Source organism: Quercus suber, unplaced genomic scaffold (assembly GCF_002906115.3).
Source record: "Quercus suber isolate HL8 unplaced genomic scaffold, Cork oak 2.0 scaffold_253, whole genome shotgun sequence".
NCBI lineage: Eukaryota > Viridiplantae > Streptophyta > Magnoliopsida > Fagales > Fagaceae > Quercus > Quercus suber.
In genome coordinates, this window is record NW_027069709.1 from 946,149 (window position 1) to 970,212 (window position 24,064).

A 24,064-nucleotide genomic window follows, 5' to 3' on the forward strand; every position below is an offset into this window, starting at 1 on the left:
AATCTCAAAGGTAGAAGAAGACGAAGAAGAAGAAGAATACCCAATTTCCTTTAATTACATTTTTTGGTTTAAGATTACTTTAGTTAAGTAATTAGAAGAAGAAGAATAGACTAAAATATGATAAGCATGAATGCTAGATCCACCAGAATGATATTGTTTTAATATCTTGTTTAGAAAGGGGAAATGAACAAAATAAAATTATTTTTTTAAAAGATATTAGATATACATATGTGTTACTGTTTCGTGGAAAAATGGGTGAAATGATTATTTCCCTTATTAATTGTGGCAAAATTATGTTTTTAATACTTATTTCTATAAAACACAAATGAGATATTATAGAATATCTTTATATAACCACTGCACATTTTTAGCTTAGCGTAATGGTCATTCCACAAGTATAAGTGTTTGTAGAATGTAGAAAGGTAAAGGCTAAGGTTCAAGTCTTTAAGAAAGAGTTTCACACATATATATACTTAATTAAGTTAGAGTAGAATTTCAACCTTATATTTATTTAAATTCTCCAATATTGTAAACAATCTTACTCATTATTCATTATGATTTGTTTCATTCATTTATGAACTTTTTTTTTTTTTTGAGAAAATTCATTTATAAACTTTAAAATGTAATTAAAGTTAATCTCAAAGGTAGACCAAAAAAAATTGGACCCAAGCCCCATTATACAATCCAAACTCAAAGAAAAATACCCAATCCAACCCGGGGCAAAAAAATGGTCAACAGGTACCTGATTCGCTTAATCCTCGGTTAGGTTGGGTTAACTCTACCTGGCACATTTTAAAGTGAATTTTCCCCTCACATATTAGATTTAGATTGGATAGTATAATATATTCATTCTTCATAGTCTTACAAGCATATTTAGTATTTATATTGACGATATACCGTACCTAAAAAAAATAAGTTATGGTCCATGACATTGGGTAATTTTTTTTCTTCGTTCTTTTATGGTAATAATATCATTGGTGAGCTATGAATTATGTAAACTTATGAATTTATGTATTATTTACTTTTTTTTTTTTTTTTTTTACTAATTTGTTATTTGTTTTCTTGTTTGTATGAAAGGGTGATAAAGACAACAAAATCATAGTATTAGTTATTATTATTATATTGCATGTGAAAAAATAACAACTAACTCGTAATTCCATCGTACAATCCATTCAAAATGACTTGTTTGTTTCTCGTAACTCAATTAAGAGCATCCACAGCAGTAGTGCTAAAAAACCATATTAGTATTTTTAACACCTCAAATACCTAAAAGCCATTCTGCAGCATTGGAGCTATAGGTAAAATTTTTACCTCTTCAGCTACAATGCATTGCCATATGTAGCTATACACTGTAGCTCCAAAGCTAATATATATATATATATATATTATTTAACTTTTCTCTCTCTTTTCCATTAAAATATTCTCTTTCTCTCTCTCTTCCATCTCTATCTTTTCTCTCTTTCTTTTCATTATACTTAGAGTCTCATCCCTCTCTCTTCCTTCTCTATCTTTTCGCTATCTTTTCTCTCTTCTTTTCGCATGATCGGCGATGGCGTGGGTTGGTGGGTTTCGTGGATGGCGTGGGTCAATGGGTTGGCGATGGCGTGATTGGCGATGGCTGGTCTGGTTCGATGGTGGTTTGGGTTTGATGGTGGGTTTTGTGCCTCTTGGTCTTGTTTCTTCTCTCTCTCGATCAAGCTCAGATGGTGGGTTTGATGGTGGTCTGGGTTGCTAGCTCAACACTCTTGGTCTGAAAATCAAGCTCAGACCTGTTGGATTTTTGGCAATGTAGCTCCAAAGCTAATATATATATATATATATATTATTTAACTTTTCTCTCTCTTTTCCATTAAAATATTCTCTTTCTCTCTCTCTTCCATCTCTATCTTTTCTCTCTTTCTTTTCATTATACTTAGAGTCTCATCCCTCTCTCTTCCTTCTCTATCTTTTCGCTATCTTTTCTCTCTTCTTTTCGCATGATCGGCGATGGCGTGGGTTGGTGGGTTTCGTGGATGGCGTGGGTCAATGGGTTGGCGATGGCGTGATTGGCGATGGCTGGTCTGGTTCGATGGTGGTTTGGGTTTGATGGTGGGTTTTGTGCCTCTTGGTCTTGTTTCTTCTCTCTCTCGATCAAGCTCAGATGGTGGGTTTGATGGTGGTCTGGGTTGCTAGCTCAACACTCTTGGTCTGAAAATCAAGCTCAGACCTGTTGGATTTTTGGCAATGGTTGTGGATGGTCTTGGTTTGCTAGTTGTTGTTGGGTGGTTGTGGGTGGTTATTCTTGGTTGGCAATGGTTGTGAATTGTGTTGTTTGTGGTGTTTTTTTGGTAGTAAGATGTATTATTTTATTGTAGTAGGTATATTATTTTATTGTGTTGAAAGCTAAAATAGATCCACTGCTGTGGTATGTTTTGTAAAATGAATAGGTAAAATAGATAAAGTAGTTTTTTGTGATGCCAAATAGCTAAAAAAATAGATCCACTGCTGTGAATGCTCTAACCTTTACCCAAACCATTTGCTAGGTGTACACGTCAAAGACTCAAAGGATTATTCTCTACTTTCTAATGGGAGTATATTATTTAAAAAGAAAAAAGAAAAAAAAAAGTTACGAGCACATCTCTGTCTTGGGGTGTTCACCAAACCGCATAAACCGCACAAACTGAAAAAATCGCACCAAAACTACTCGCAAAATGGTATAACCACACCACAAATAATAGTGCACCGCACCGCACCACATCGCATGGTGTAATGCAGTTTGCGGTTTTAGAATAAGAAAACCGCACAAACCGCACCGCACCATCTTTATATATTAATATATTTATTTATTTTTAATATTACATATATTATTAATAGTTTAATAACCCTAGTTTTCAAAAAAAAAAAAAAGTTTAATAACCCTAGCAAGTGTTGACTAGAAAAGCCAACAAAAAAAAAAAAAAAAAAAAAACTAGCTCAATAATTTAAAACTTGGTCAAAAAAAGGGGAAAAAATAGTTTTTGGCTGAGTAGGAAAAGCTCAAAATTTGAAAAATATACCGACTTCAAACTGTATCTTATACATAGTATCGCACATGTGACCGCAAATATGAGGCGCAGTGCGATTATGGTTTTGACTAAACTCTAAACTACACCACACCGCACATGTGACTACAAAAACAAAGTGCGGTGCAGTTATGATTTTAGATAAACCGCACTGCAAAGTACAGTATTAAAAATTATTCAAAACCACACCATAAACACTCCTATCAGACTCTGTCCATTACAATCCAAACACATTACTATTATTATTATTTTTTTACTGAAATTAAATGTGCTCGTAAACATTGGTACCTATACTTTTTTTTGAGTTTGAGCGAAGTGCACAAAACTCCGCAGGACAAAATAATAGTATAATTAATATAGGGATTGCCGAAATAATAAAAAAAAGAAATCGGGATTGCCAAAAACATAAAAAAATGAACAAAGTAAAATCATTGAGTTCCGTTCCGTGAACCACAATGCCAAATTTGTGATTCACAGTAAAAATAGAACTCCGTCTTACTCATACCCTCTAACGCCGTCATCTCCGCCGCAACGTCGTTACTCTAACGGCGTTCTCAACTAACGGAGCACGACCCAAAAGGCCTTAAAAAAAAAAAAAAAAAAACGAAAAACGAAAACCAGAATGCAAAATAAACTGTATAAAAGATCTTCAACTACGCAGCAGACATAGAGAGAGAAGAGAGAGAAGATAGAGAGAGAGAGAGTCAGGCCTTAAGCCCAGCCTTTCGCCGCACTGCTCGTTTTTAGAGCAAAGAATTTAAAAAGAAAAGCGAAAGACAAGAAGAGAAAAAGATAGAGAGAGAGAGAGAGATGGTAAAGGAAAAAGAAAACAACAAGAGAGAGAGAGAGAGTTTTTTTTTTTTGGTCGAAATTCGAAGGAGATTGGTTCTGCATTATTGGTGTTTAAAGCTTTGAATTCAGACACTTTGGTGAGTAAACTGTGAGTTTCAAATTCAGTTTCCTTTTTGTTCAACAACCTGGGAGTTGAAACTTCACGTCAATTGTTGTAATTCTGATCAAACTAGCAGTTAATCCATTATTATCCTACTATGTTTATGGATCTTTATGTTAAGGTTTAAGGTTTTGATTTTTTGTTTAATGATAATTCTGTTGGCAGATTCGCTGACTTCTGTGACTCAATTTTTCCGGGCTCATGGTTTTACTTTTACGTGTACGGAAAATATGTAAAGCTGAAATTGTTGGTCAAGAAAATTTTCTTCACGAGTCTTTGAAGCAATAATTGAGAGCAATTCCATAATTTGGAGCTATCCGATTTATTCGAGGAAGTGAATGCGCCTCCGATCTTTCTCTTCTCTCTAGTACGCGGATCTGAGAAGCACCAGTGAGAATTTGAGGCTCCAACGTTCCAATTCCGCTTTGAGAGTTCTGAATTTTTGAAGAGTTCAATTATTAGTCAGAGAATTCACTGAATTTGAGGCTCGGAGGATACTTTGTTTACATAATTCAGTTTCCAAAAAAAAAAAAAAAAAGCATGGAGCTTCCTCAACCTCGTCCCTTTGGAACCGAAGGTACTTTCAGAAATATGTTTTGTTGTTTCAAATTTGTTCCGTTTAGACAACAATGAAAATATGTTTTGGTTTTGGTTTTTGTTCTTGTTTTTGTTTTTTTGGTATAGGACGAAAACCAACACATGATTTTCTGTCACTGTACACTCATTCAACTGCGCAGCAAGATCCAAGGCCATCTTCTCAAGGTAATTTTTTTTTTAATTTTTAAATATAGTAAAAAATAATGAAAATTATTTTTTTCTATTTTAGTCATCTAAGATCTCAAAAATTAAAGGAAGTTTTTTTTTTTTTTTTTTTTGGGTTTGGTTTTAAAGATTTTTGTTTTGTTGGGAGAGTTGGTAATTTGGATTTTTATGTCTTTTTGTTTTTTATTTTTTTATTTTTTGATAAACGGACTTTAATTTTTTGGATGTAAATAGAAAATATATAATGAAAAGCAGATATATCTATCTTGAATCTTGATTCTTGAATAATAATGAATAGGCATCACAATTTTGTGTGTGCACGTGATGGCAATTGAATCATGGATCTGGGCCATGAGTTTTAAGTGGCAGATTTTTTAAACAGGTTGTCGAATCCGAAAAGGAAGGGGTTAGAAGTTAGCAATTAGCACCATCAGATTGGAATTGGGCTTTTGGTGGGACCCATTTAGGATTTTGACAAATCAAAATTTGACGTGTCACATCAAGGGCATTATTCAAGTACATCATCAATCTCACACATGTTACCCAAAAAAATGCTTTGATACACTGCTATCAGCCCCATGAGTCACGCCCTTGATCCTTCTTCTTCATTCATGAAATGTGGTTAATGGTGGTGAAATTATGTACATCGCACATGCATGCAAAAGCTGCATTGAGTATTTAATTTTTTCATATATTGGTATTTATTGTGATGGGGGGATTTTTCTTTATTAAAAATATCAAAAATATTTGATTTGATTTAAAAAAAAAAAAAAAAAAAAAAAAAAACACCAAAAGCATGCATTTGCCGAGGAATGAAGTTGTGTTTTGCGTTTTTAGCTGAGTCCCACGGTACTATTCACAACTCTGCTAAACACGTTAATTGCAAATTTCTAGGTAAATGCTGGGTCCCATGATACTATTCATAACTTAAAAATTATTTTACTATAATGTTTTCAGTAATAAGTTTTCAGTTTTTAGCAAAATAAACGGTATCTAAACAGACTCTAAAAAATATTGATGGAGTTACAAGACTCTTAGTATTTCCATTTAGAAAAAATATTAAAATTACAACTCTACAATGTTAATCTAAACAGATTTTAAATTGAAAATTTTAGTAGCTAGACTAGATAATTTTGAAAATTTTAGCATCATATTTCATATATATATATATTTTTTCCCCCTGCTAAATTCGAAATTTTCTTAATATTGCTCATACCACCAGACACCAAAATTTGAACTTTCTTGTTTAACTTTTGCCCATTCAGATTTCATATTAATTTAATATGAGAACCATGTTCAGATCTGAATTCCATGAATTGTATAGTTGTCAAAAATTTTAAAATACTTACTTCTTTTTTTCTTTTTTCTTTATATATATATATATAGAGAGAGAGAGAGAGAGAGAGAGAGAGAGAGAGAGAGATTGATTGTTTGGTTGCAAATTTCATAGAGGTAGTTGAGGACTTTTTTTTAAAGGTGTGTGGCTCTAAAATTTTTATAAATTTACATGGAGTACATGTTAGCCAGGTCTCTCTCTTTGTGGAGAAAGTATCTTTTGTAATTATTATATTTAATCGCTCATATCATAATTCAATGAGTGAATAACATGTGATTCAGTTTTATACTCATTTGTTATAATTGATTTTATACCAATCTTCCAAGTTCCCATCCTATGATTTTCATTCATTAAATTATTACATGGATGACTTTTTTTAAAAGAAAAATTTCATGGATGGCTTGACTTGGTATAATTGTAACACGAGAGCTTTTTTTTTTTCTTGTTGCCCATAATTACATAAACATATGCTCATTAATCAGTCTCACCTAGATCTAAATAGGAACTCCTTTGTTTCTTCATGCATGAACAGGAAGTTACCTCAAAACTCATGATTTCTTGCAACCATTAGAGCGGATAGGAAAGACCAGTGCAAAGGAAGAAACCACAGCTGAGATATCATCGGTGGAAAAGCCGCCGCCTCAGGCACCATCGCCTTCGGTGGAGCACACTCTCCCCGGAGGGATTGGGACTTACACTATAAGCCACATTTCATCCTATTTTAATCAAAGGGTTCCAAAGCCAGAGGGGTCAATATATACAGTAGCACAAACAAGTAGTACAGATAGGAATGATGAAAATTCCAACTCCAGTTCTTATACAGGAAGTGGGTTCACATTGTGGGAAGAATCTGCGTTGAAAAAGGGAAAGACAGGGAAGGAGAATATGGGTGAAAAACCAGTCACAAGAGGTAAAAAAACAAAGTCGTTTTAATCGTTTTTGTGTCCTTAACTTTTTTTTTTTTTTTTTCAACATTCATAATTCATTCATGCATGCATTACCGACAGTCCGACACATACGTAATTTGCGTGCCTAGTGAGCTAAAAGAACAGCCAAAGTTTTGTCACTAGTTTAAAACAATCCCTAATGAATTAATTACTTTCAGAACTAGTAAATGATACTTACTCTTTTCATATTTATGGTGAGATTTACTTATTAAATTTATAGTGAAATCTATCATAAATATGAGAGAAAAGAACGTCATTTCACTATATTTTAAGAATGTCAAGTATTTTCCTTTCAACAGAGAGAAAAAAAAAATAGGCCCAAAATTTTGTAGGTAGCACATAGATTTTGAAAAGTAATTTGTGCATCTATTCTTTCCATTTGTATTTTTCTTGCAAAAGATTTTGAAAAGTAATTTGTGCACCTATTCTTTCCATTTGTATTTTTCTTGCAAAATCAGTCCTTGATTGTTTGAATTTGAAGCGTTGCAAAAAGTAGACCTATTATCAGCTATCATATATATAGGGACATGACATGAGGGCTATATATTGAAAATGATCTTGAATATGTTATCATTGGACATTATGAATATCTTTCTCAAAAAAAAAAAAAAAAAAATTAAGACTATGACATGCTGGTCTATGGTCAGAAGTCTTAACCTAATAAATACAATTTAAATTAATATTCAGTATATATAAAATTTTAATACATTAAGAATATGACATTATGGTCTATGGTCAGAACTCTCATCCTAATACAATTTAAATTAATACTAATTCAAAAAAAAAAAAAAAATCCTGGGTGTTCTTGTATCTAAAATAAAAATTTTTCAATTTCTGTTGCATAGCTGTACAAACACTTCCTGGAGAGCAAATTTTCAAATCAAGCTGGTCAAGTTCCTCCTAACCAAAAAAATAATTATAATAAAAATAAAATTTCGAATCATCATTGAAATGTAATAATAAAAGAATTATTAAGGGTGTGAGACATTGCAAGTGTAATAATCTCCAATAATGTAGGTTCAAACAATGAAGCAACCATCTATAATATACTAATTAAAAATTTTCAATTTTTTTTCTTCTTCTAAATACATATAAAAATTTAGGGATCATCCAGAATCCAGATATAAAATTCATTCTAGATTTAAAATTAGTTGGAGCTGCTCTCTCTCCCTGGAAGACAATTAATTGGGTGACCAACGTATGATTAGTTTGGTTGATTGCAACCATCAGTGGGCTACACAACATTCCGGGATAGCCCATCATCATCTCCTATACAAGGGCCCAAAAAGAAAAAAGAAAAAGAAAAGAAAGAGGAAACTAGATAAAATAAAATAAAATATATAAAAGAAATAGTAGATTTAGTTTTTTTTTTTTTAATTATTATTTATTGTTTCTATCATCAGTTCATACGTTTTTGATAACTATGAATAATTTTTTTTTTTTTACTTAATATATAATCCAAGGATGAATATACTCCTAAAAGAATTGAAGGATAAAATTACCATAGTAGAAAATTAAAAATCTAATAAAGGCTAAGGTCATGGCTTAATAAACTATTAAATTTATTACACTTGCTAATGCTATTGGTATTGGTCAACACATTTTCTCAACAACAAAAAAAAATGTATTGGTCCTAACAGATTTTCTTTAAAAAAAATTTAATTGATGTGGTCAAAACTTTTTTATATATAAATTGGAGTATAATTTTGTGTCATGTATTTAATCTAAACTTTTTAATTATTGTGTCAATTAAGTTAATTTAATGCAAAATAAACCATAAGAACCTATATCAAATTATACATTTAGGAGAGAGTTTGAATACAATCTGTTTGTCTAGTTAAAAATAACTCAAATTTATCAACTTTTTTACATATATGTGCGTTTTTATTTTTTAAATTGTACCCTTCTGAACTTGTTTTTGAATTATAATATTCGGGCATCCTCTGTACTGAATACTGTATAATTGATCATAATTATAGTAGACTGGTTCGGTACAAATGGAAATACGAAAATTCAATCTTAAATGAGAAATGACATCCAACAAAAAAAAAACACACACACTTTACTGAAACCTTGGCATGTACAGAAGCTGGGGCGAAGTTGAGTGGACAACAATGGACGACGTCGTCAGAGAGGCCATCACTGTCGTCTAACAGTAACAACAACAACAACAACCACCGCAACAGCTTCAGCTCTCTCTCTTCCCCTCAGTCAGTCAAATTTTCCTTCCTCTGTTTCTCTTTCATGTTGTTTTCTTTCATTTCCTTTTCAGTTTAATGCACTGTAATCAAGGGAGTAATGGGTTTTTAGGAAATGCTGAACAGGGCTACAGGGCAGAAGAACAAGAACAAAAGCTTCATGGAAATGATCAAATCCGCACAAGGTAGTACCCATGAAGATGACATAATAATAGACGACGAGGAAGAGTTTGTCCTTAAGAAAGAGCCCTCTACTCCTGTTGCTACTACCGCTACTACTACTCCCCCCCACATAGGTATATTCTCACTAAAAACCTGATATTAATTATTATTACTTCGTTTCTTGTTTCCCAAGACACTGGTTTCATTGCCTGATTCTTGTGTTATATAGACAAATGAAATGTAGCAGAAGATTGTTTCTTTTAGTTTCCCTTCTTGTTTTAATTGAATTAAAAAGTGTGAGTCTATGCAGGGGAGCTGAGGGTAAAAGTGGACGGGAAGAGCTCTGATCAGAAGGCTAACACGCCACGTTCCAAGCATTCTGCAACAGAGCAGCGTAGAAGGAGTAAAATTAATGATAGGTAAGTCTTCCAGTCTCTTTTTCTCATTTGTAACTGTTGTATACATAGCTATATACATGGATAGGTTGTAATAATGATGTTTAAGTTTAGAGAATATTGTTTTATAAGGATGTTAAAAGTGAAAATTCAAGTTTTGAAATTTTCTAAGAAAAAATTCAAAATGCAGCATGTTCTGTTAAAGCTTTGGCTCGATCGATTAAAATGGTAAGAAAATAATCTTGGAGTTTCTGGATGAATCAATCGCTATTCGATTCCTGTTCGATCAATCGAAAAGAGCATTCGATTGACTGAAAGGAACTTTCGACCGATCAAAAGGAACTAACATAGGATTTTCTGTAGAATTTTTTAGTGACTGTTTAGAGAGTTTGAAGAGGTTTCAAGCCTTGTGAACGGTTTTTTTGAAACATTTTAACTCTCTATATGTGTTTTTTGATGAAATATAACCCTGTGGGTATAAATAGAGTCTTATGTTCACTTGAAAAATAGTAAGTTGCAAAGAAATACAAGAAATCTTGTGGGTATTCTCTAAAATTGCTATTTGTGAAACCTAATAAACTTGGTTGTATTCTAGGGACAAGTTTGTATAAACCCTTTAGCAACTTGCATATAGAGATAAATATTGTCTAAAGATAACATTCAATTTTGCCTTCAAGTCAATCACTAATTTCTATTTACTTGATCTGTTCATTTTGTTTTTTCATTGTTACTCCTTGATTTGGTAAAATCCCCAATAGGAACTAATGTCTCTGTATTTGTTGCGGGTGTGTTTGAGTTGTTGTACTTGGAGGGTTTTTTTTTTTTTTTTTTGGAGAATCGAATATTAATTAAATCATCTCTCATTCCTGCTTAATATTTGCCATGATGATTTTTTTTTTTTTTTTTTTGGAGAATCGAATATTAATTAAATCATCTCTCATTCCTGCTTAATATTTGCCATGATGTTTGTTATTTATTGATCTAAGTAGTCCCGGTCCTAGTAATTTCATCACCAGAGTGTGACATGCTTGTAATGATACAACTTTGAAGTCCCTAATAGACATGAACATAATCACCTGCGAACCTCTAAAACTTTCTGGCAGTCTCTTTTATGAAACATATCATCTGTATAATAGTTTTTCATTCGACTCCCCTTTTTTGATGCACAAAATAGTTGAATTGAAATTTGTCCCTTTTTTTTGATGTTATTTGAGTTATCTGCTTTATAAATGTCATTTTTTATTATTTAAATTGTAGTTTCATTTTCATATAGTTTGTGAGTGGAGGTTTGGGGGTGCGTTTCTAGTACCATTATAGCTGTCTAAGGTTGTCTCCGGTGAAGTTGGGGACAAGGCTGATAAGTAATCAAATAGAAGATAATGCAAAAGCAGTTTTGCAAGTTAGATTAGAATGGTTAAACCATTTGTTTTGAAATACAGGCAGTGGGGTGAGTGCTTTTGCAGTTTCCTCTCTCTGTGTGTGTCTGTCTTATGATTTTTTATGGCTGCTACAAGCAACACATGACAGCTGGGGTGATTCTTTTTGTTGGAAACTTACATTAATCATAGTGATGTTCTGCATAACCATATGCAAGTAATATTTTCCCCCTGGTCAAACATAAATAAAAGATTTATGGTTTTGTGGGAGTACCGGTTAGCATTATGGCTCTTTTTTGTTATTAGAAGCAATCAGTTGATTGTTTACTAATTAGGTTGTTGCCAACATCTTATTCTAAAATAATGAAGTTACCATGCAGATTTCAGATGTTGAGGGAACTCATTCCTAATAGCGACCAAAAGAGAGATAAGGCATCATTTTTATTAGAGGTATATACATATCTTATTGTAATCTGCCCTTTCACTTCTTTCCCTCACCTTACATTTTGCTAACAATTGAATGGTGTGGTTTTGGAATCTTTTTGCAGGTTATCGAGTACATTCAGTTTTTACAGGAGAAAGTACATAAGTATGAGGGGTCATACCAAGGATGGAGCCATGAACCGGCAAAATTGATGCCATGGGTAAATTTCATTTTTGCCTCTATGCTCTTTGTATAATTTGGAAACATCAACACTCATTAGATTTCTTCTTATTATGTATTTAATGATTTATTTTGTGTGTGTATCATCCAAATGGACTTAGTGAGGTGGAAATTTTTGCATTTTAAAGAATGCTTATTCTACACGCATATAATGATCATATATTTGGAGAACAAATATTTGAATTTAAGCCAAATCATAGTCTATTGAAAATTTATTTTGTGAAGAATCTTGTTTGCTTATATCAATTTCATCCATATTTTGCATACCCTTTTGCAAGCATTACCATAGTGTCTAATTTCTAGAACTAGGCTACCACGGAAAAAACCTTAGAAAATCTGATAAAAGCCTTTCAACACCTGTGCAAAAGGTTTGAACAAGAATGCTAGGAATAGTACACAATTAGATGTTTCCCTTGATTGGGTAATCTGTGGCATACCACATCAAGCTTCCCACATGGGAGGTGATAATGTTGATGTTGAGGGCACACTACCTTCTAAGAAAAGCTATCAAGCCCATTTCAATCGAGATACAGCCCTAGAGGATAGTTTAGACTATTCAAATCATGTTAACTGTAAGATCTAGAAACTCTGTTGAATGAGTAACAATGAACATCAAAGTGGACACACCAAAAGGAGTTGAGACATCTAACAAGAGTGAGGTTAAGCATGTGTTATCCCAACCTAGAGAGGCGGCCAAAGAAACTCAAACACAATAAGCCTAAAAGAGTTTGAAGCGACATCAAACAAAGAGCACATTCCCCCTGTAATCCAGTGTACACCCAACGGTTTGGTCAATGGATCCATGGGCATGTGTCTATTTGAAGTCAGCACATGTTAGGCTCATTTGTTTTACTTTTAGACCGTTCAAAGTGTTAAATCAACCTGGTTTCTACGCCATGTGGATTACCAAAAACAAACTGCAGTAGCTAGACTCTGACTTGCTAGAGTACTACCTAAAGCTATTCTAGACAGGGTCAAGTCTCTTCCACTCTGGGAGAGTTGGTGCAGACAGCATATTGTAACTGATTTAAATTAAGGGATTTGAATTTTATTTTGAGATTTTAAGGGATTTGATTGCTGTTCAAATTATGAGCTGATTTCTCCTTACTTATTTGATGCAATTTAGAACATATTTAAAGGCTCCAGAGAAAACATTATGAACACATATGATTGATGAATAAAAATTTTCGTTGGAATTTTCCAATGGATTGGTGTTGATTCGTAGCTATCTAGGTATTGATTCCAAGGTTTTTGGCTTGGTGTTTATTCCTAGGTCTATCCTTTTTTTGTTCTGTTTATTTTTCTCAATTTTACTTTCAATCTTGTGCTGCATCAGATCCGTTCCACTGCTGAAACCTAATAGTTGATGATATCTCCCTTGTTTGAAACAGAGAAACAATCACAGACCAGCAGAAAGTTATGTTGATCAATCACGATGTGTAAATGGTGCGTCTGCTCCTGCATTAGTGTTTGCTGGGAAGTTTGACGAGAAAAATATCTGCGTCTCTCCAACCATTGCTGGGAGTGCACAGAAACCAGTAGAATCTGACATAAGTACTGCCACTACCTTTAAACAGATGGATAACCACCCCATAATCACCAATAAGGGAATACCCTTACCTATGTCACTGCAGCCAAATGTCTTCACACCTGTCAGGATTAGTGGTGCAGTACCTCAACTTCCTCCTAAATTGGCATCTGATGCAGAAAACATTTCATCTCATTCTCAGCCACAGTTATGTCAGCTAAGATCATGTCCTACTGATGGCGGCACAACTAGTGACAAGCCGAAAGAACAGGACTTGACTGTTGAAGGTGGTACCATTAGCATCTCAAGTGTGTATTCTCAAGGGTAAGTATATGCGTAATTTACATGATTACTTAATATCTTGACTTTCTTTAAGGTAAGCCACACATTCTTAGACAAACTATGAGTTTCACTTTGGGCCTTAATGCTGTTGGTTCGTGTTTGATAAACATTAAAATGTACACACTATTAAGACACTTATTAGACTGCCAGATTAGGCACCTAGGTGATCCTAAAGTTTTGGCACTTCTCGTGGCATGATCTTTAAAGGACCATTATCCTGTTAGGTTACAACAGGACTCCAATTATTTGAGTTGGATACCGCAGATAGCATTTGCACTGGACCATATTCTTCTTTATGATGTCCCTAGGTTGGCTTGCCTTCAGCTCAGTGAGCAGCTCTGCCATATTAGGGAACAAGCAACTCATGCTGTTGATGATTGGCACCTTGTTCTAAATTTGTATAGACGATATATGTAATAGCTACAATAGTCTTGGTAAGACGGTTGGAGGATGCTGATTCCCCATTATTGTACAAGCCCTGTCAGCTTTGACTATTCCTAGCCCTAGGCCACTTAAGCATGAGTTTTGAACTCATTTCCACATCAAGTTGAGAGTGATTGGAATAAACCTTTTAGCATGTATACAATAATAAAAAAAAAGGTTGTACCTAGTACACAAGTGACAAGACTCACACTTTTGTAGGATCGGGGAAAGGTGGTTGATATACAGTTTTATCCTAAATTTTGGAAAGGCTTATTCCCAAACTTGAATTGTGACTCATTGCTTGGACAAAAAGCACTGATCATCACACCAAGGTCAGGCCTCTTGTTGATCGAAAATGTCATTCTTTAAATGGCACTTCCTCCCCTTGAAAAAGCATGGTGGGGTGGAGAGTGAGCTTGTGGCTTCAAAACCTACTAGGTGGGTGTGTGCAACTTAGCAATAAAAAGAAAATTTTGCTTAAAGTCAGTGATCTACATGGTAGACTTGGTTCTCAATTCATTCTCCATTAGTCAGTAAAAGGAGATTTTGCCTAGTAGTAATTTGTGAACATCATTTTGAGAGCAGTACTTTGAATCAGTTTATTGATTAAAAATCTCTAACATGAAGGGATATTTGGTATTGAACAGGTTGTTAAATTCTCTGACAGAAGCACTGCAGAGTTCTGGAGTGGATTTGTCACAAGCCAGTATCTCAGTACAAATTGAGCTTGGAAAGCAATCTAATGGTAGAGCGACCAGACCACCATCTGTTGTAAAGGTATATGAGTATATTAATATTTAACACCACAATTGGTCCTCGAAGTCTCTTTTCAAGTAAAATTTTTATTAGAGTTTAGTGCACATATTTCATTTCCATCTCTGTAGAACTTGTAAAACTTGGCTAAACTTTGTCTTCCAATGGTCCCTAGGTTAAGGAGGTTCCAACTAGCAATCAGGGGACAATACGCTCTAGAGTTGCAAGTGCTGAAGACTCTGACCAAGCCCGCAAGAAGCTCAAGACAGGCAAAAGCTAAAATGACAGTTTCACTATATTCTTATTTTTCTAATTGTATTAATTGATTTTTTTGGGTAGCCTATATCATCTTGGGAGGGTTTATTCATGTCTTCTGCTGGTTTATAAACTACCCAGTTGAGACCAAGATTGATTGATTGTACATGTAGCATATTTCAATTAGTTTGTTGGGATCCACATATTTCCCAGCAAAATAATATGTATTATTTATTTTCTATTTGTTGTCATCATAGAGGCTTCCATGTAAGATTGAGAAGCTGCTTTTTCATTTAAAGCTTCCATTCTTGTAAAGTTTCTTTCAATATTATTTTTCTTGATTCGTGAAATGTAAGAGAATTTTCTTTATTGAAGGGTGCTGTAACATTTTTTATTGCTTTAAATTCCAAAAATATTTTTCTGTGTCCTCAATTTCAATGCTTTAAAATAACGGTAAGGATTGATGACTTGGTATAGAATAAGGAAAAGAATGTGGCATGGAAAGATGAAAAATAAAAGGCAGTGTTTATTTCACATAGTTTGTGGATCCACACATTGCAAAATATAATTGAACTCTTACTTTAAGTTATGAGTTCAATTATTTTTGGTACAGGTTTTTCCACACAATGTGTGGAACAAGTTTTTCCCCAAAAATAAAAAGATAAGAAAGATCATGTTAGAGCTATGAAGCGAAACTCTTGAAAAGGAACATGGACTCATGAAAAATGACATCTCTTTGAAACAAGAATTTTCTTTGTTTTAAGGTCATAACCTTGTATCCTTTAAAGACATGATAAATATTCAATCAATCAATCATCGATATATATAAAAGCAGAGGCCTCTTGTGGTAGAATATGATACTCTCGAGAGGCCGAGATCCCTTGCTATAGGCTGTCAAGCACAAACCGAGAATGAGAAGGAAGATTTGTCATCAAGCTAGGAAGGAAAGAAGATAGATAAAGTATCTATCACCCCTACATTCAATGCTCTGCTTTCACTTAGCTTGCCGCATTAAAGAGGATATGACCCCTGAACAGTGTCACCACAGCTCATAATCTAATGAGGACATGACCCCTCAAGGGAAAGGAACCATGACCCTCCATATGTAGGGCTCAGATGCACCTTAGCTGACTATATAAAGCACAGGAATCCCTAGGGAAGGGGGATTCAGAATTTTTAAGGAAGAAACACTTGTAACCTCTATCTCGGACTAAACCCTAGGAGCTCAATACAAGCCCTTTGAGGCTATCTTTCAATAATACCTACATAATTATACTAAATGTTAATCTTTCCAATTCCAAACAATTTAATCTACCTAAAAGATGGTATGTAAGGTTGATTAAGTGTCCCACCTCTACAAATTAATTGTGTGAGCAAACGTAGCAAGTATATCATCCTTTTATCTTGTCTAATTTTCTTGCCGCCACAATAATAATAATAATAAATTTAGAATATAACATTAACGTTTAATAATAATAATAATAATAATAATAAATTTAGAATATAACATTCTTCCTCATATTGAGTTGCTTTGACAACAACATACAAGCTATCTAAAATTAAATATTTGTGAATTCACTAAAATTAATCTTAACCATTTAGATTTCCTAACTCCTTCCATTGACATGTAATATGTATAACCAACATTGTAGTCTTTATTCTATGCAATTAAAAAGATAACTAATAGGATAAATACATTAATTTTGTTATACTAATTATTTTTAGTGATGCATTAATTATTAAGTATAACTAGTTGCAAATCCGCATGTTACGCGTTATAATTTTTTAGATAAAATACTATTTTAGTCCCTAAACTTTATAAAGAGTTTTTCTTTTTCTTTTTTTTAAATAGTTTTATCATATTTTTTATAATCTTGTCTATAATGTTTTTTTACCATTAACATATATTTATTGGTTGATGATTTGATTAACATAGATATTAAATGAGAGGTAGAACTATTCATTAAATTTTTTTAAGTCATGGTGTATGAAGATTATGATTATATATATATGTGGGGGGAAAAGGCTCAGTCTAACGTAGTGGGCCTAGAGCCCTATGTGAGGATTACTGTGTGTCTGAAGAGAATGAGAGGTAAGGGCAAGGCCCATCTGGAAGAGGGACCCCCAAAAAGAAAAGTGATTACAATCCAAAGTGGTCGCCTTCTGACCGAAGAGATGTTATTCCTCTAACGCGAATAGTACGGATCAATTGAACGTATAAAAGGTCAGAATGATTTTCCGAGGACTCCTCCTGATCAAGATAAGCTTTGAGTATACTTGGAGACGATAAGGATGAAGAAATATCTAAAGAGAAAGCTGCTACCACCGTATTTAAGGCTCTGCAGCAACTTTTCTGACTACATTTATGTGGAGAAGACCCCTGAACAGTATAACCTCACCTACCGCCACTCACACAGAGCTAAAGGAGATGTTTGACGTGACATATACTCAAGTAGGTTCACGGATGAGGTACAAGTAGACGATGGAGATGAGGAGAATGGAGGATATATAAAGGAAGGAGGCTCCTCAAAAGAGAGGGGGGAGAAAAAAAAGAGGAAAAAAGAGGAAGAGTGAAGAAAAAGAAAACTTTACTGTAGCTCTAAGAATTGTAACTGCTATATGATCAATGATATACCTCTTCGGAAACCATGTCATTCCATTTTTTATGAGTAACTTCATGTTGGTTTATACCTGTAGGTTGTGATTAACTGTTGTCAATTCCATAATCAATCTAGCTCTTTCACCCATTCTCTACAAATTCATTGTTCTGGGCTAGGGCCACAAATCCTAACCCTACAATATATATATAATTTCCCTAGCTAGATTTTGATTAGTTTTAAGTTTAAATTTTGTATTATTATATTTAATTGTTGATTATTTATTTAATTAAGTGAATGTAATGGTTAATTTTGTTGCACTATAAAGTTTTCAATGTCCTCTTTATAGCCATCTTTATTTTATTTCTTACTCCTCTTGACCACTTTTTTATTTTCCAAATAACAGTTATTAATTGACGTTTGATTTCATTTCTTTTTTTCTTCCTAAATTTATTCTTTATTACTTTGTATGTTACCTTATTAGTTGTAAATTTTATGGTTATCAATAAGAAATAGATATCATGGATGGCTTAAATAGTTATAGATGTAGTTATGTTAGTGGTTTTTGTTTTTGTTTTTTTTTTTTTTTTTTTTTTTTTTTTTTTCAAGGAAATATGAAAGGCATTTCTCTAGTTTTGTCTCAATCAATTAAGATATCCATAATATATTAACGGATGTAATGTGAGCCTTAATATTTTTAATGTATGAAGTGGTTGGTTAGTGGTATGTCAAAGGTTTTATAAAAAAAAATTTAAAAATAATTCCAAGGAAATGTAAAACGCATTTTTTTGAAAAAAGAAATTGTAACTTTTTGAATTGTAGAAATATGATTTTTTAATTCCTTGTTTATAGATTTCATTATTAAGTTATAAACATCTAAATGAAAGTAGATGACTATATAAATGCAAAATTATATGTAAAGTTACAACGCACAAGATAAATATGTATAGATAATTTTTTTTTATTATTCTGAATAATTATTTCATTGTTTACTTATAAATATCTAAATTAAAGTTTTTTTTTTTTTATAAAAAAATCTAAATTAAAATAGATGAATATGTAAAGGTAAAATTATATGAAAAGTTAAAACTACTAAAGATGAACTTTAACCACTTGTAGATGTGTGTTTTTTGAAAACTAAAAGTATACACAATTGCTTTAGCTGACACTATATAACTATGCAAATATTGTTGTGAGCGGTTCCATCATTTGCAAATTATCAAGTTTAGTGGCCATACAAAACAAATATTTCATTTTGCAAAAAACTTCACATGAACTCCTCTTTTGTGACAACCTTTTTTTTTTTTTTTTTGGCCAAAAAAACTTAAGAATATTAAGACTTAAGTTAACACATGTGGTAATTGTAAAACACATCAATGATATGAAAAATAGAAAGGTTTAAATATAAAATAAAATAAAATAAAACATTTTCATTAGATTGTAATTGTAGGGACCGGATTTGGGACACTTCTTCAGGTTGAGAGAGTGGACCCAAGCCCAGCTTGCCCTTCAATGAATTTGTAGAGCGTGGGCTCAAGAACTAGGCCCTAGTAAGGGGTACAACTGCCCTGCATGGTTGCATGTGGATTTATCAACTTAAACATGGATTGGGATGCACAATGATGCTCCTCGGACTGGTCTTACGAAGCTTAATGTTCTTATTATTTCTTTCAAGGTTGATTACAAAGGTTCAGAGGGCACGGGTCATTACAGGACTTCTTAATGCCGTTTTTTCTCCGTCCCCCTTTCAGGAGAGACTCCCTACGTTATATACCTCTCTAAACTGATCCTAACCCTCCATTTGTCGATCAGTCAGGCCACCACTTGAGAGTCTGTCCCATCAGCCGTATCCCTATTCCTCCAGTGGGTTGCAGCACCCAAGGCAGCACTGCTCAGGAGTCCTGTCCTCATTAATGTGGCCAGGACGTTAGTTGAGGGCATTCCATGCAGAGGTGACAGCTCGCCTAAGGCTTGCTCCTTCGCCGTGCTCCTGTCGCCGACGCGTGGCACTGGACTCTTTCCTCCTCGGATATTCAAGAAGTCCCTTTTGGTGGGGTGGTGCTCGTGTTCTTCTGAGGTCTCGGACGCCTGAGGACGGGGCCATCCTCGGATATGTTTCTCGGGGGTCGGTCCTTGTGCTTTCATCCTTGGATCCCTCATGCATCCTCGGCGCGGGCCCTTGGGCCTGGCTTGGAGTGGGCCAAGGCTACCTGATGTTCTGGCCCCACAGTAATATAAAACATTTTTTTCTCAATATTTTATGTAACTTTTCCCATAAAATCAATATTGTTGGCATCCTTTAAATAATACATAATATTTTTGAGAAGAAGAAGAAGAAGCAGAGATGATGCTAACACATAATATAAAATTATTAAGTTTGTGTGATTTAAATTTGTGGCAAAAAAAAAAAAATATATATATATATATATTAATGTATCGTTGATAAAAGTTTTTATCTAAATGATATATAGTAGTTCATATTTTTTTTAGACTTGATTCAAAAAGTTCATTCTCAATAGTCTTTTAAGTCTACAAATTGCTCACTCTATGGGCCTAGACACATTAAAAGGGTGCTATCTAAATTATAAATTATATGACCCTTTATCACACAAATATATTGATTCTCCCAATGTATGGTAAAGGAAGGCAGGTTTGTGTCTAGTTATTTTCTTGATTTGTGCCGCATAATTTAATAGTATGGAGGATGTGACTGGATTTAAATGTTGAATAAAATAAGATGAGAGGAAAAAAGAGTAAAAATAAAATATATAGCAATAAACATCAAATTATCTAAGTCATTCTATGTAATATAATAACATTATATTATTATATACTATATGTATAATGTAGTAGGATAATATTAAATTAAAGAGATTATTAAAGATAACAACTTAAAACACAAAACTAAATTGCATCAACCTAAAGTTGATTATTTATGGTTATGAACAAAAAATGAAAAACAAATCAAGAGAGAGAGAGAGAGAGAGAGAGAAGTAACCTTTTTTGTGTGTGAGAAAACTATGCATAGAATGAAAAAGAAAATGTCAAATTTATAGTAAGATGTTGAGAATAAGAAGAGTCAAAATAAAGAAAGATAAAAAGGTAGAGAAAGAATGATATTAATGTAGAAAGTAGTAGGGAAATGAAGAGGTAAAAGGGAAGAAAGTATACCATGTTTCAGTAATACCAACTCAGCATCTATTTTGGTATTTCCTATCTAATAAATGAGTGACACCTGTTTTAAAAAACCAAATCAGATTACTCCAATAAATTAATCACAATCTTCTATACTATCAGGAAGATAAATTAATCATTTATTGGAGTAGTCTGATGTGGTTTTTTGAAACAGGTGTCACTCATTTATTGGGCAGAAAATACCAAAACAGATGCTGAGTTGGTATTACCGAAATATGATATACTTTCTCATAAAAGGGAGGAAGAGTTTTGGAAAACTAATAATAAAAATAATGGTTAAAAGGTATTTTAATTTTTTAAATAAGGGAGTTTTTAAGTCATGAGAAAATGTTTTAAAAATATATAAGAAAAATTGGAAACAAAAAATGATGATGTGGTTGCTAATGTGGCTCAACGTGAGCGTAGCAACATAAAATATTACGCTTCAACTTTTAATAATATATAGATGAACTTTTGTTGTCATTTTTCTAAGATTTATATGAGATTTTTTTTTTTTTTTTTTTTGCAACAATTGAAACAAAGTCTAACAAAAGAAAAAAAATTTAGTAACACAATCAAGAATATAAAAAATAATTGAAGAATATCTTCTGTATGGACCAGATTTGAACTCCTAGTCCAAAAGGTGTATGGACTTCAGCCAAAAAAACTCAAAACAATAAATTTGTAGAGAATGAATTAGAAAACTGGACTTTAGTGAATCAAGTAACAAGCCAATAAATTTTGATGACAAAGAAAGAAAGATAATAGACGTTCACTTAAAGAAAAAACATCCTCGGCCCAGTCTGAGGAGACTCATTCTTAGGTATTGCTCTTAAAGCTTTATTACAAGTCTGGTTCTAGACTGCTACAGTGTTTCTTTCTTGATCTCCTCCACTTTTCTCACGGAGGGTCCCTTATATTATATAGATCCCCTTGGATCATCTTAATCCTATACTTGTTGATCATTTGAGCTTTTACTTAAGTACCTATCCCATCAGACACCCTATTTGACTTTCTGTGAGTTGTGGTAGCCAAGGCAGCACTGTTTAGGAGTCTTCTCCACATAAATGCGGCCAGAAAAGTAGTTGTAGTGCATTCAATGCGGTGGCAGCAGCTTTCCTTTAGATACCTCTGAGCTCCCATCCCTTTTGTACGTTCATATCACCCGTCTCTATTAGTAGATCATCCTGGAAGGTTACCTTGAGTGATAATGCATATATTTGATTTGTGCTCTGCTCATCCGAGGAGATAATCCTCCTTGAACCAACTTTCTCAACCCTTCTTCTTGTATTTTACTTATGGGGTTCTGAGCTTGACACCCTTATTACTGTTTATCCATCCTCAAACAAACCAAGGTCCTCGGCCAAGGCCCAAGGCCCAATACATGAATTTGAGTCCTTATCCTACATCTTCATTTATATTTTATTAAAACAATACTTGCATTCTTTAGTAGGCATGAAACATGTGTATAGGCATGAAGCAATTGTATTTGTATTGGTTAATATATCAGGCAATTTCAAGTTTCCAAACACATGGTCTGATCAAATCACTGTACAACTTTTTCTTTCTATTTTGTTTATAAAATAGAATACTACATATTACAATTTTTTACAAGGAAAATTATTGAAATATTTTTTTTTATACCTCAATAATTGGGTTGAGGTGGGGTGATTTGAACCCTAAGTGTCTTTCTTGGAAATACAAGAGGTGCCAACCAATTGAAATTTCTTGGCAAAAATTATTAAATTATTGGAGGAAACTAAAAACTAATGGCAGGAACCCGACTTGTGAGATTAAAGCCAAAAGATGGAAATTGTTATTATGAGAATAATGAGAGATTTACTTTTGCAACTCATAGATTTCATATGACTCCGATGATGTCAGTTCTCCCATATGAAACTCAACAAACTTGTCAAGACTGATAAAACCGTCGTCGTTCTAGTCAATCTCTGACATTATGTGACTCACCTCGTTCGACGTCGTTCGAGACCCCAACACATGAAGAACATCCTTCAACTCATTGCGCGAGATCTTCCCATCTCCGTTTTTGTCAAACTTTTTGAATTTCTTCTTGACCTCGGCCATGGTCCCCAAAGAATTTCCTTGAGAATAACTATAGTTCAGATCAAGCCTTTTTGTCGAATTTGTTCAATATCTTCTTGACCTTGGCTATGATCCCCAGAGAATTTCCTTGAGAATAACTATACTTCAAAGCAAGCCAAACTTGCCTTACAGTCTCATTATAGATCAAATTTATAAATTAGAACAAAGCCATTATATTGCAGTAGATCCAAGTGTTTGATCCAATGAGAATTTGACTGGCATGAAGATTACACAATTAATGTAGGTAATTGTGTTCTTCACTTTGAGAGCAAGAATCACAGATCGATCGATAGGGTAATTATCATTGCTAGTTAAAGGTTGAGTGACAATCAAAGTTTCAGGACTATCATTGTTACTTAGATAGTACTGAGTTGAATTTAGATCATATGCAATTGATTTTGTAGATAGATTTAGAGTAGAAGAGAAAGAAAGAGTATTAGATGTATTCGTAGAAGCCATTATTGAGCCCTAGAACAGCTTTGATACATGTTAAGTTTCAGTTTCTCTCTTTCTCACACTAAAACACTCTCTAAATAAAATGGAATCTTATTGATTGAATGAGAAGAATTGGAGAGAAATAATTACAAGTAATGAGCTCTACTAATACAATATTGATTGAATGTGAAGAATTGGAGAAAATAATTTCTAGTAATGAGCTCTACTAATACAAAACTAAAGCATTGTATTGATGAAGAAAAGAAAGAAATTGCCTAATTAACTATTTTTGATAAACTCCTAATTAACTATTTGTTATACAGTAAAAACAAAATTTGAAATTAGTTACAACTAATTAAGCGTGATTTGAGCTAGATCGTTAGAACTCTGAATGGATTAATCTTCTCTTCATTTGGCTTCAATTAAATGACCATGTTTTGATCTTGTTTATGCATGCGTTGGTCACATAATTCATTAGCTTCTATCTCTTTTTCCATGGCTTCAAAGTCCAGGCTTTCCAAATCCACTTTAGGTTTACGCTTCGTCAAGTACCTCCTCAGTAGCTCAAAGCCCTTGAAGTACAAACTGAGCAAAATGTCGTTGTACTCGTCAGTAAGCTGG

The 24,064-nt window shown here is 33.4% G+C and overlaps 1 protein-coding gene across 2 annotated transcripts; it reads left to right on the forward strand.

Moving 5' to 3' along the window:
- Positions 1 to 3,696: 3,696 nt before the first annotated feature.
- On the forward strand, positions 3,697 to 15,503 carry LOC112020823 (transcription factor BIM1). 2 transcript variants are annotated; one of them, XM_065781005.1, is made up of 12 exons: positions 3,697 to 3,981; positions 4,159 to 4,570; positions 4,678 to 4,755; positions 6,624 to 7,001; positions 9,125 to 9,248; positions 9,363 to 9,532; positions 9,709 to 9,817; positions 11,550 to 11,619; positions 11,718 to 11,813; positions 13,225 to 13,685; positions 14,774 to 14,903; positions 15,055 to 15,503. In XM_065781005.1, exons 2-12 carry the CDS (start codon positions 4,534 to 4,536, stop codon positions 15,157 to 15,159), a joined length of 1,758 nt encoding a protein of 585 aa, XP_065637077.1. In that variant the 5' UTR covers positions 3,697 to 3,981; positions 4,159 to 4,533; the 3' UTR covers positions 15,160 to 15,503. The 2 variants fall into 2 exon arrangements, with proteins under 2 accessions (XP_065637077.1, XP_023909148.2); XM_024053380.2 differs by having other exon boundaries at positions 3,697 to 3,970.
- Positions 15,504 to 24,064: the final 8,561 nt, after the last annotated feature.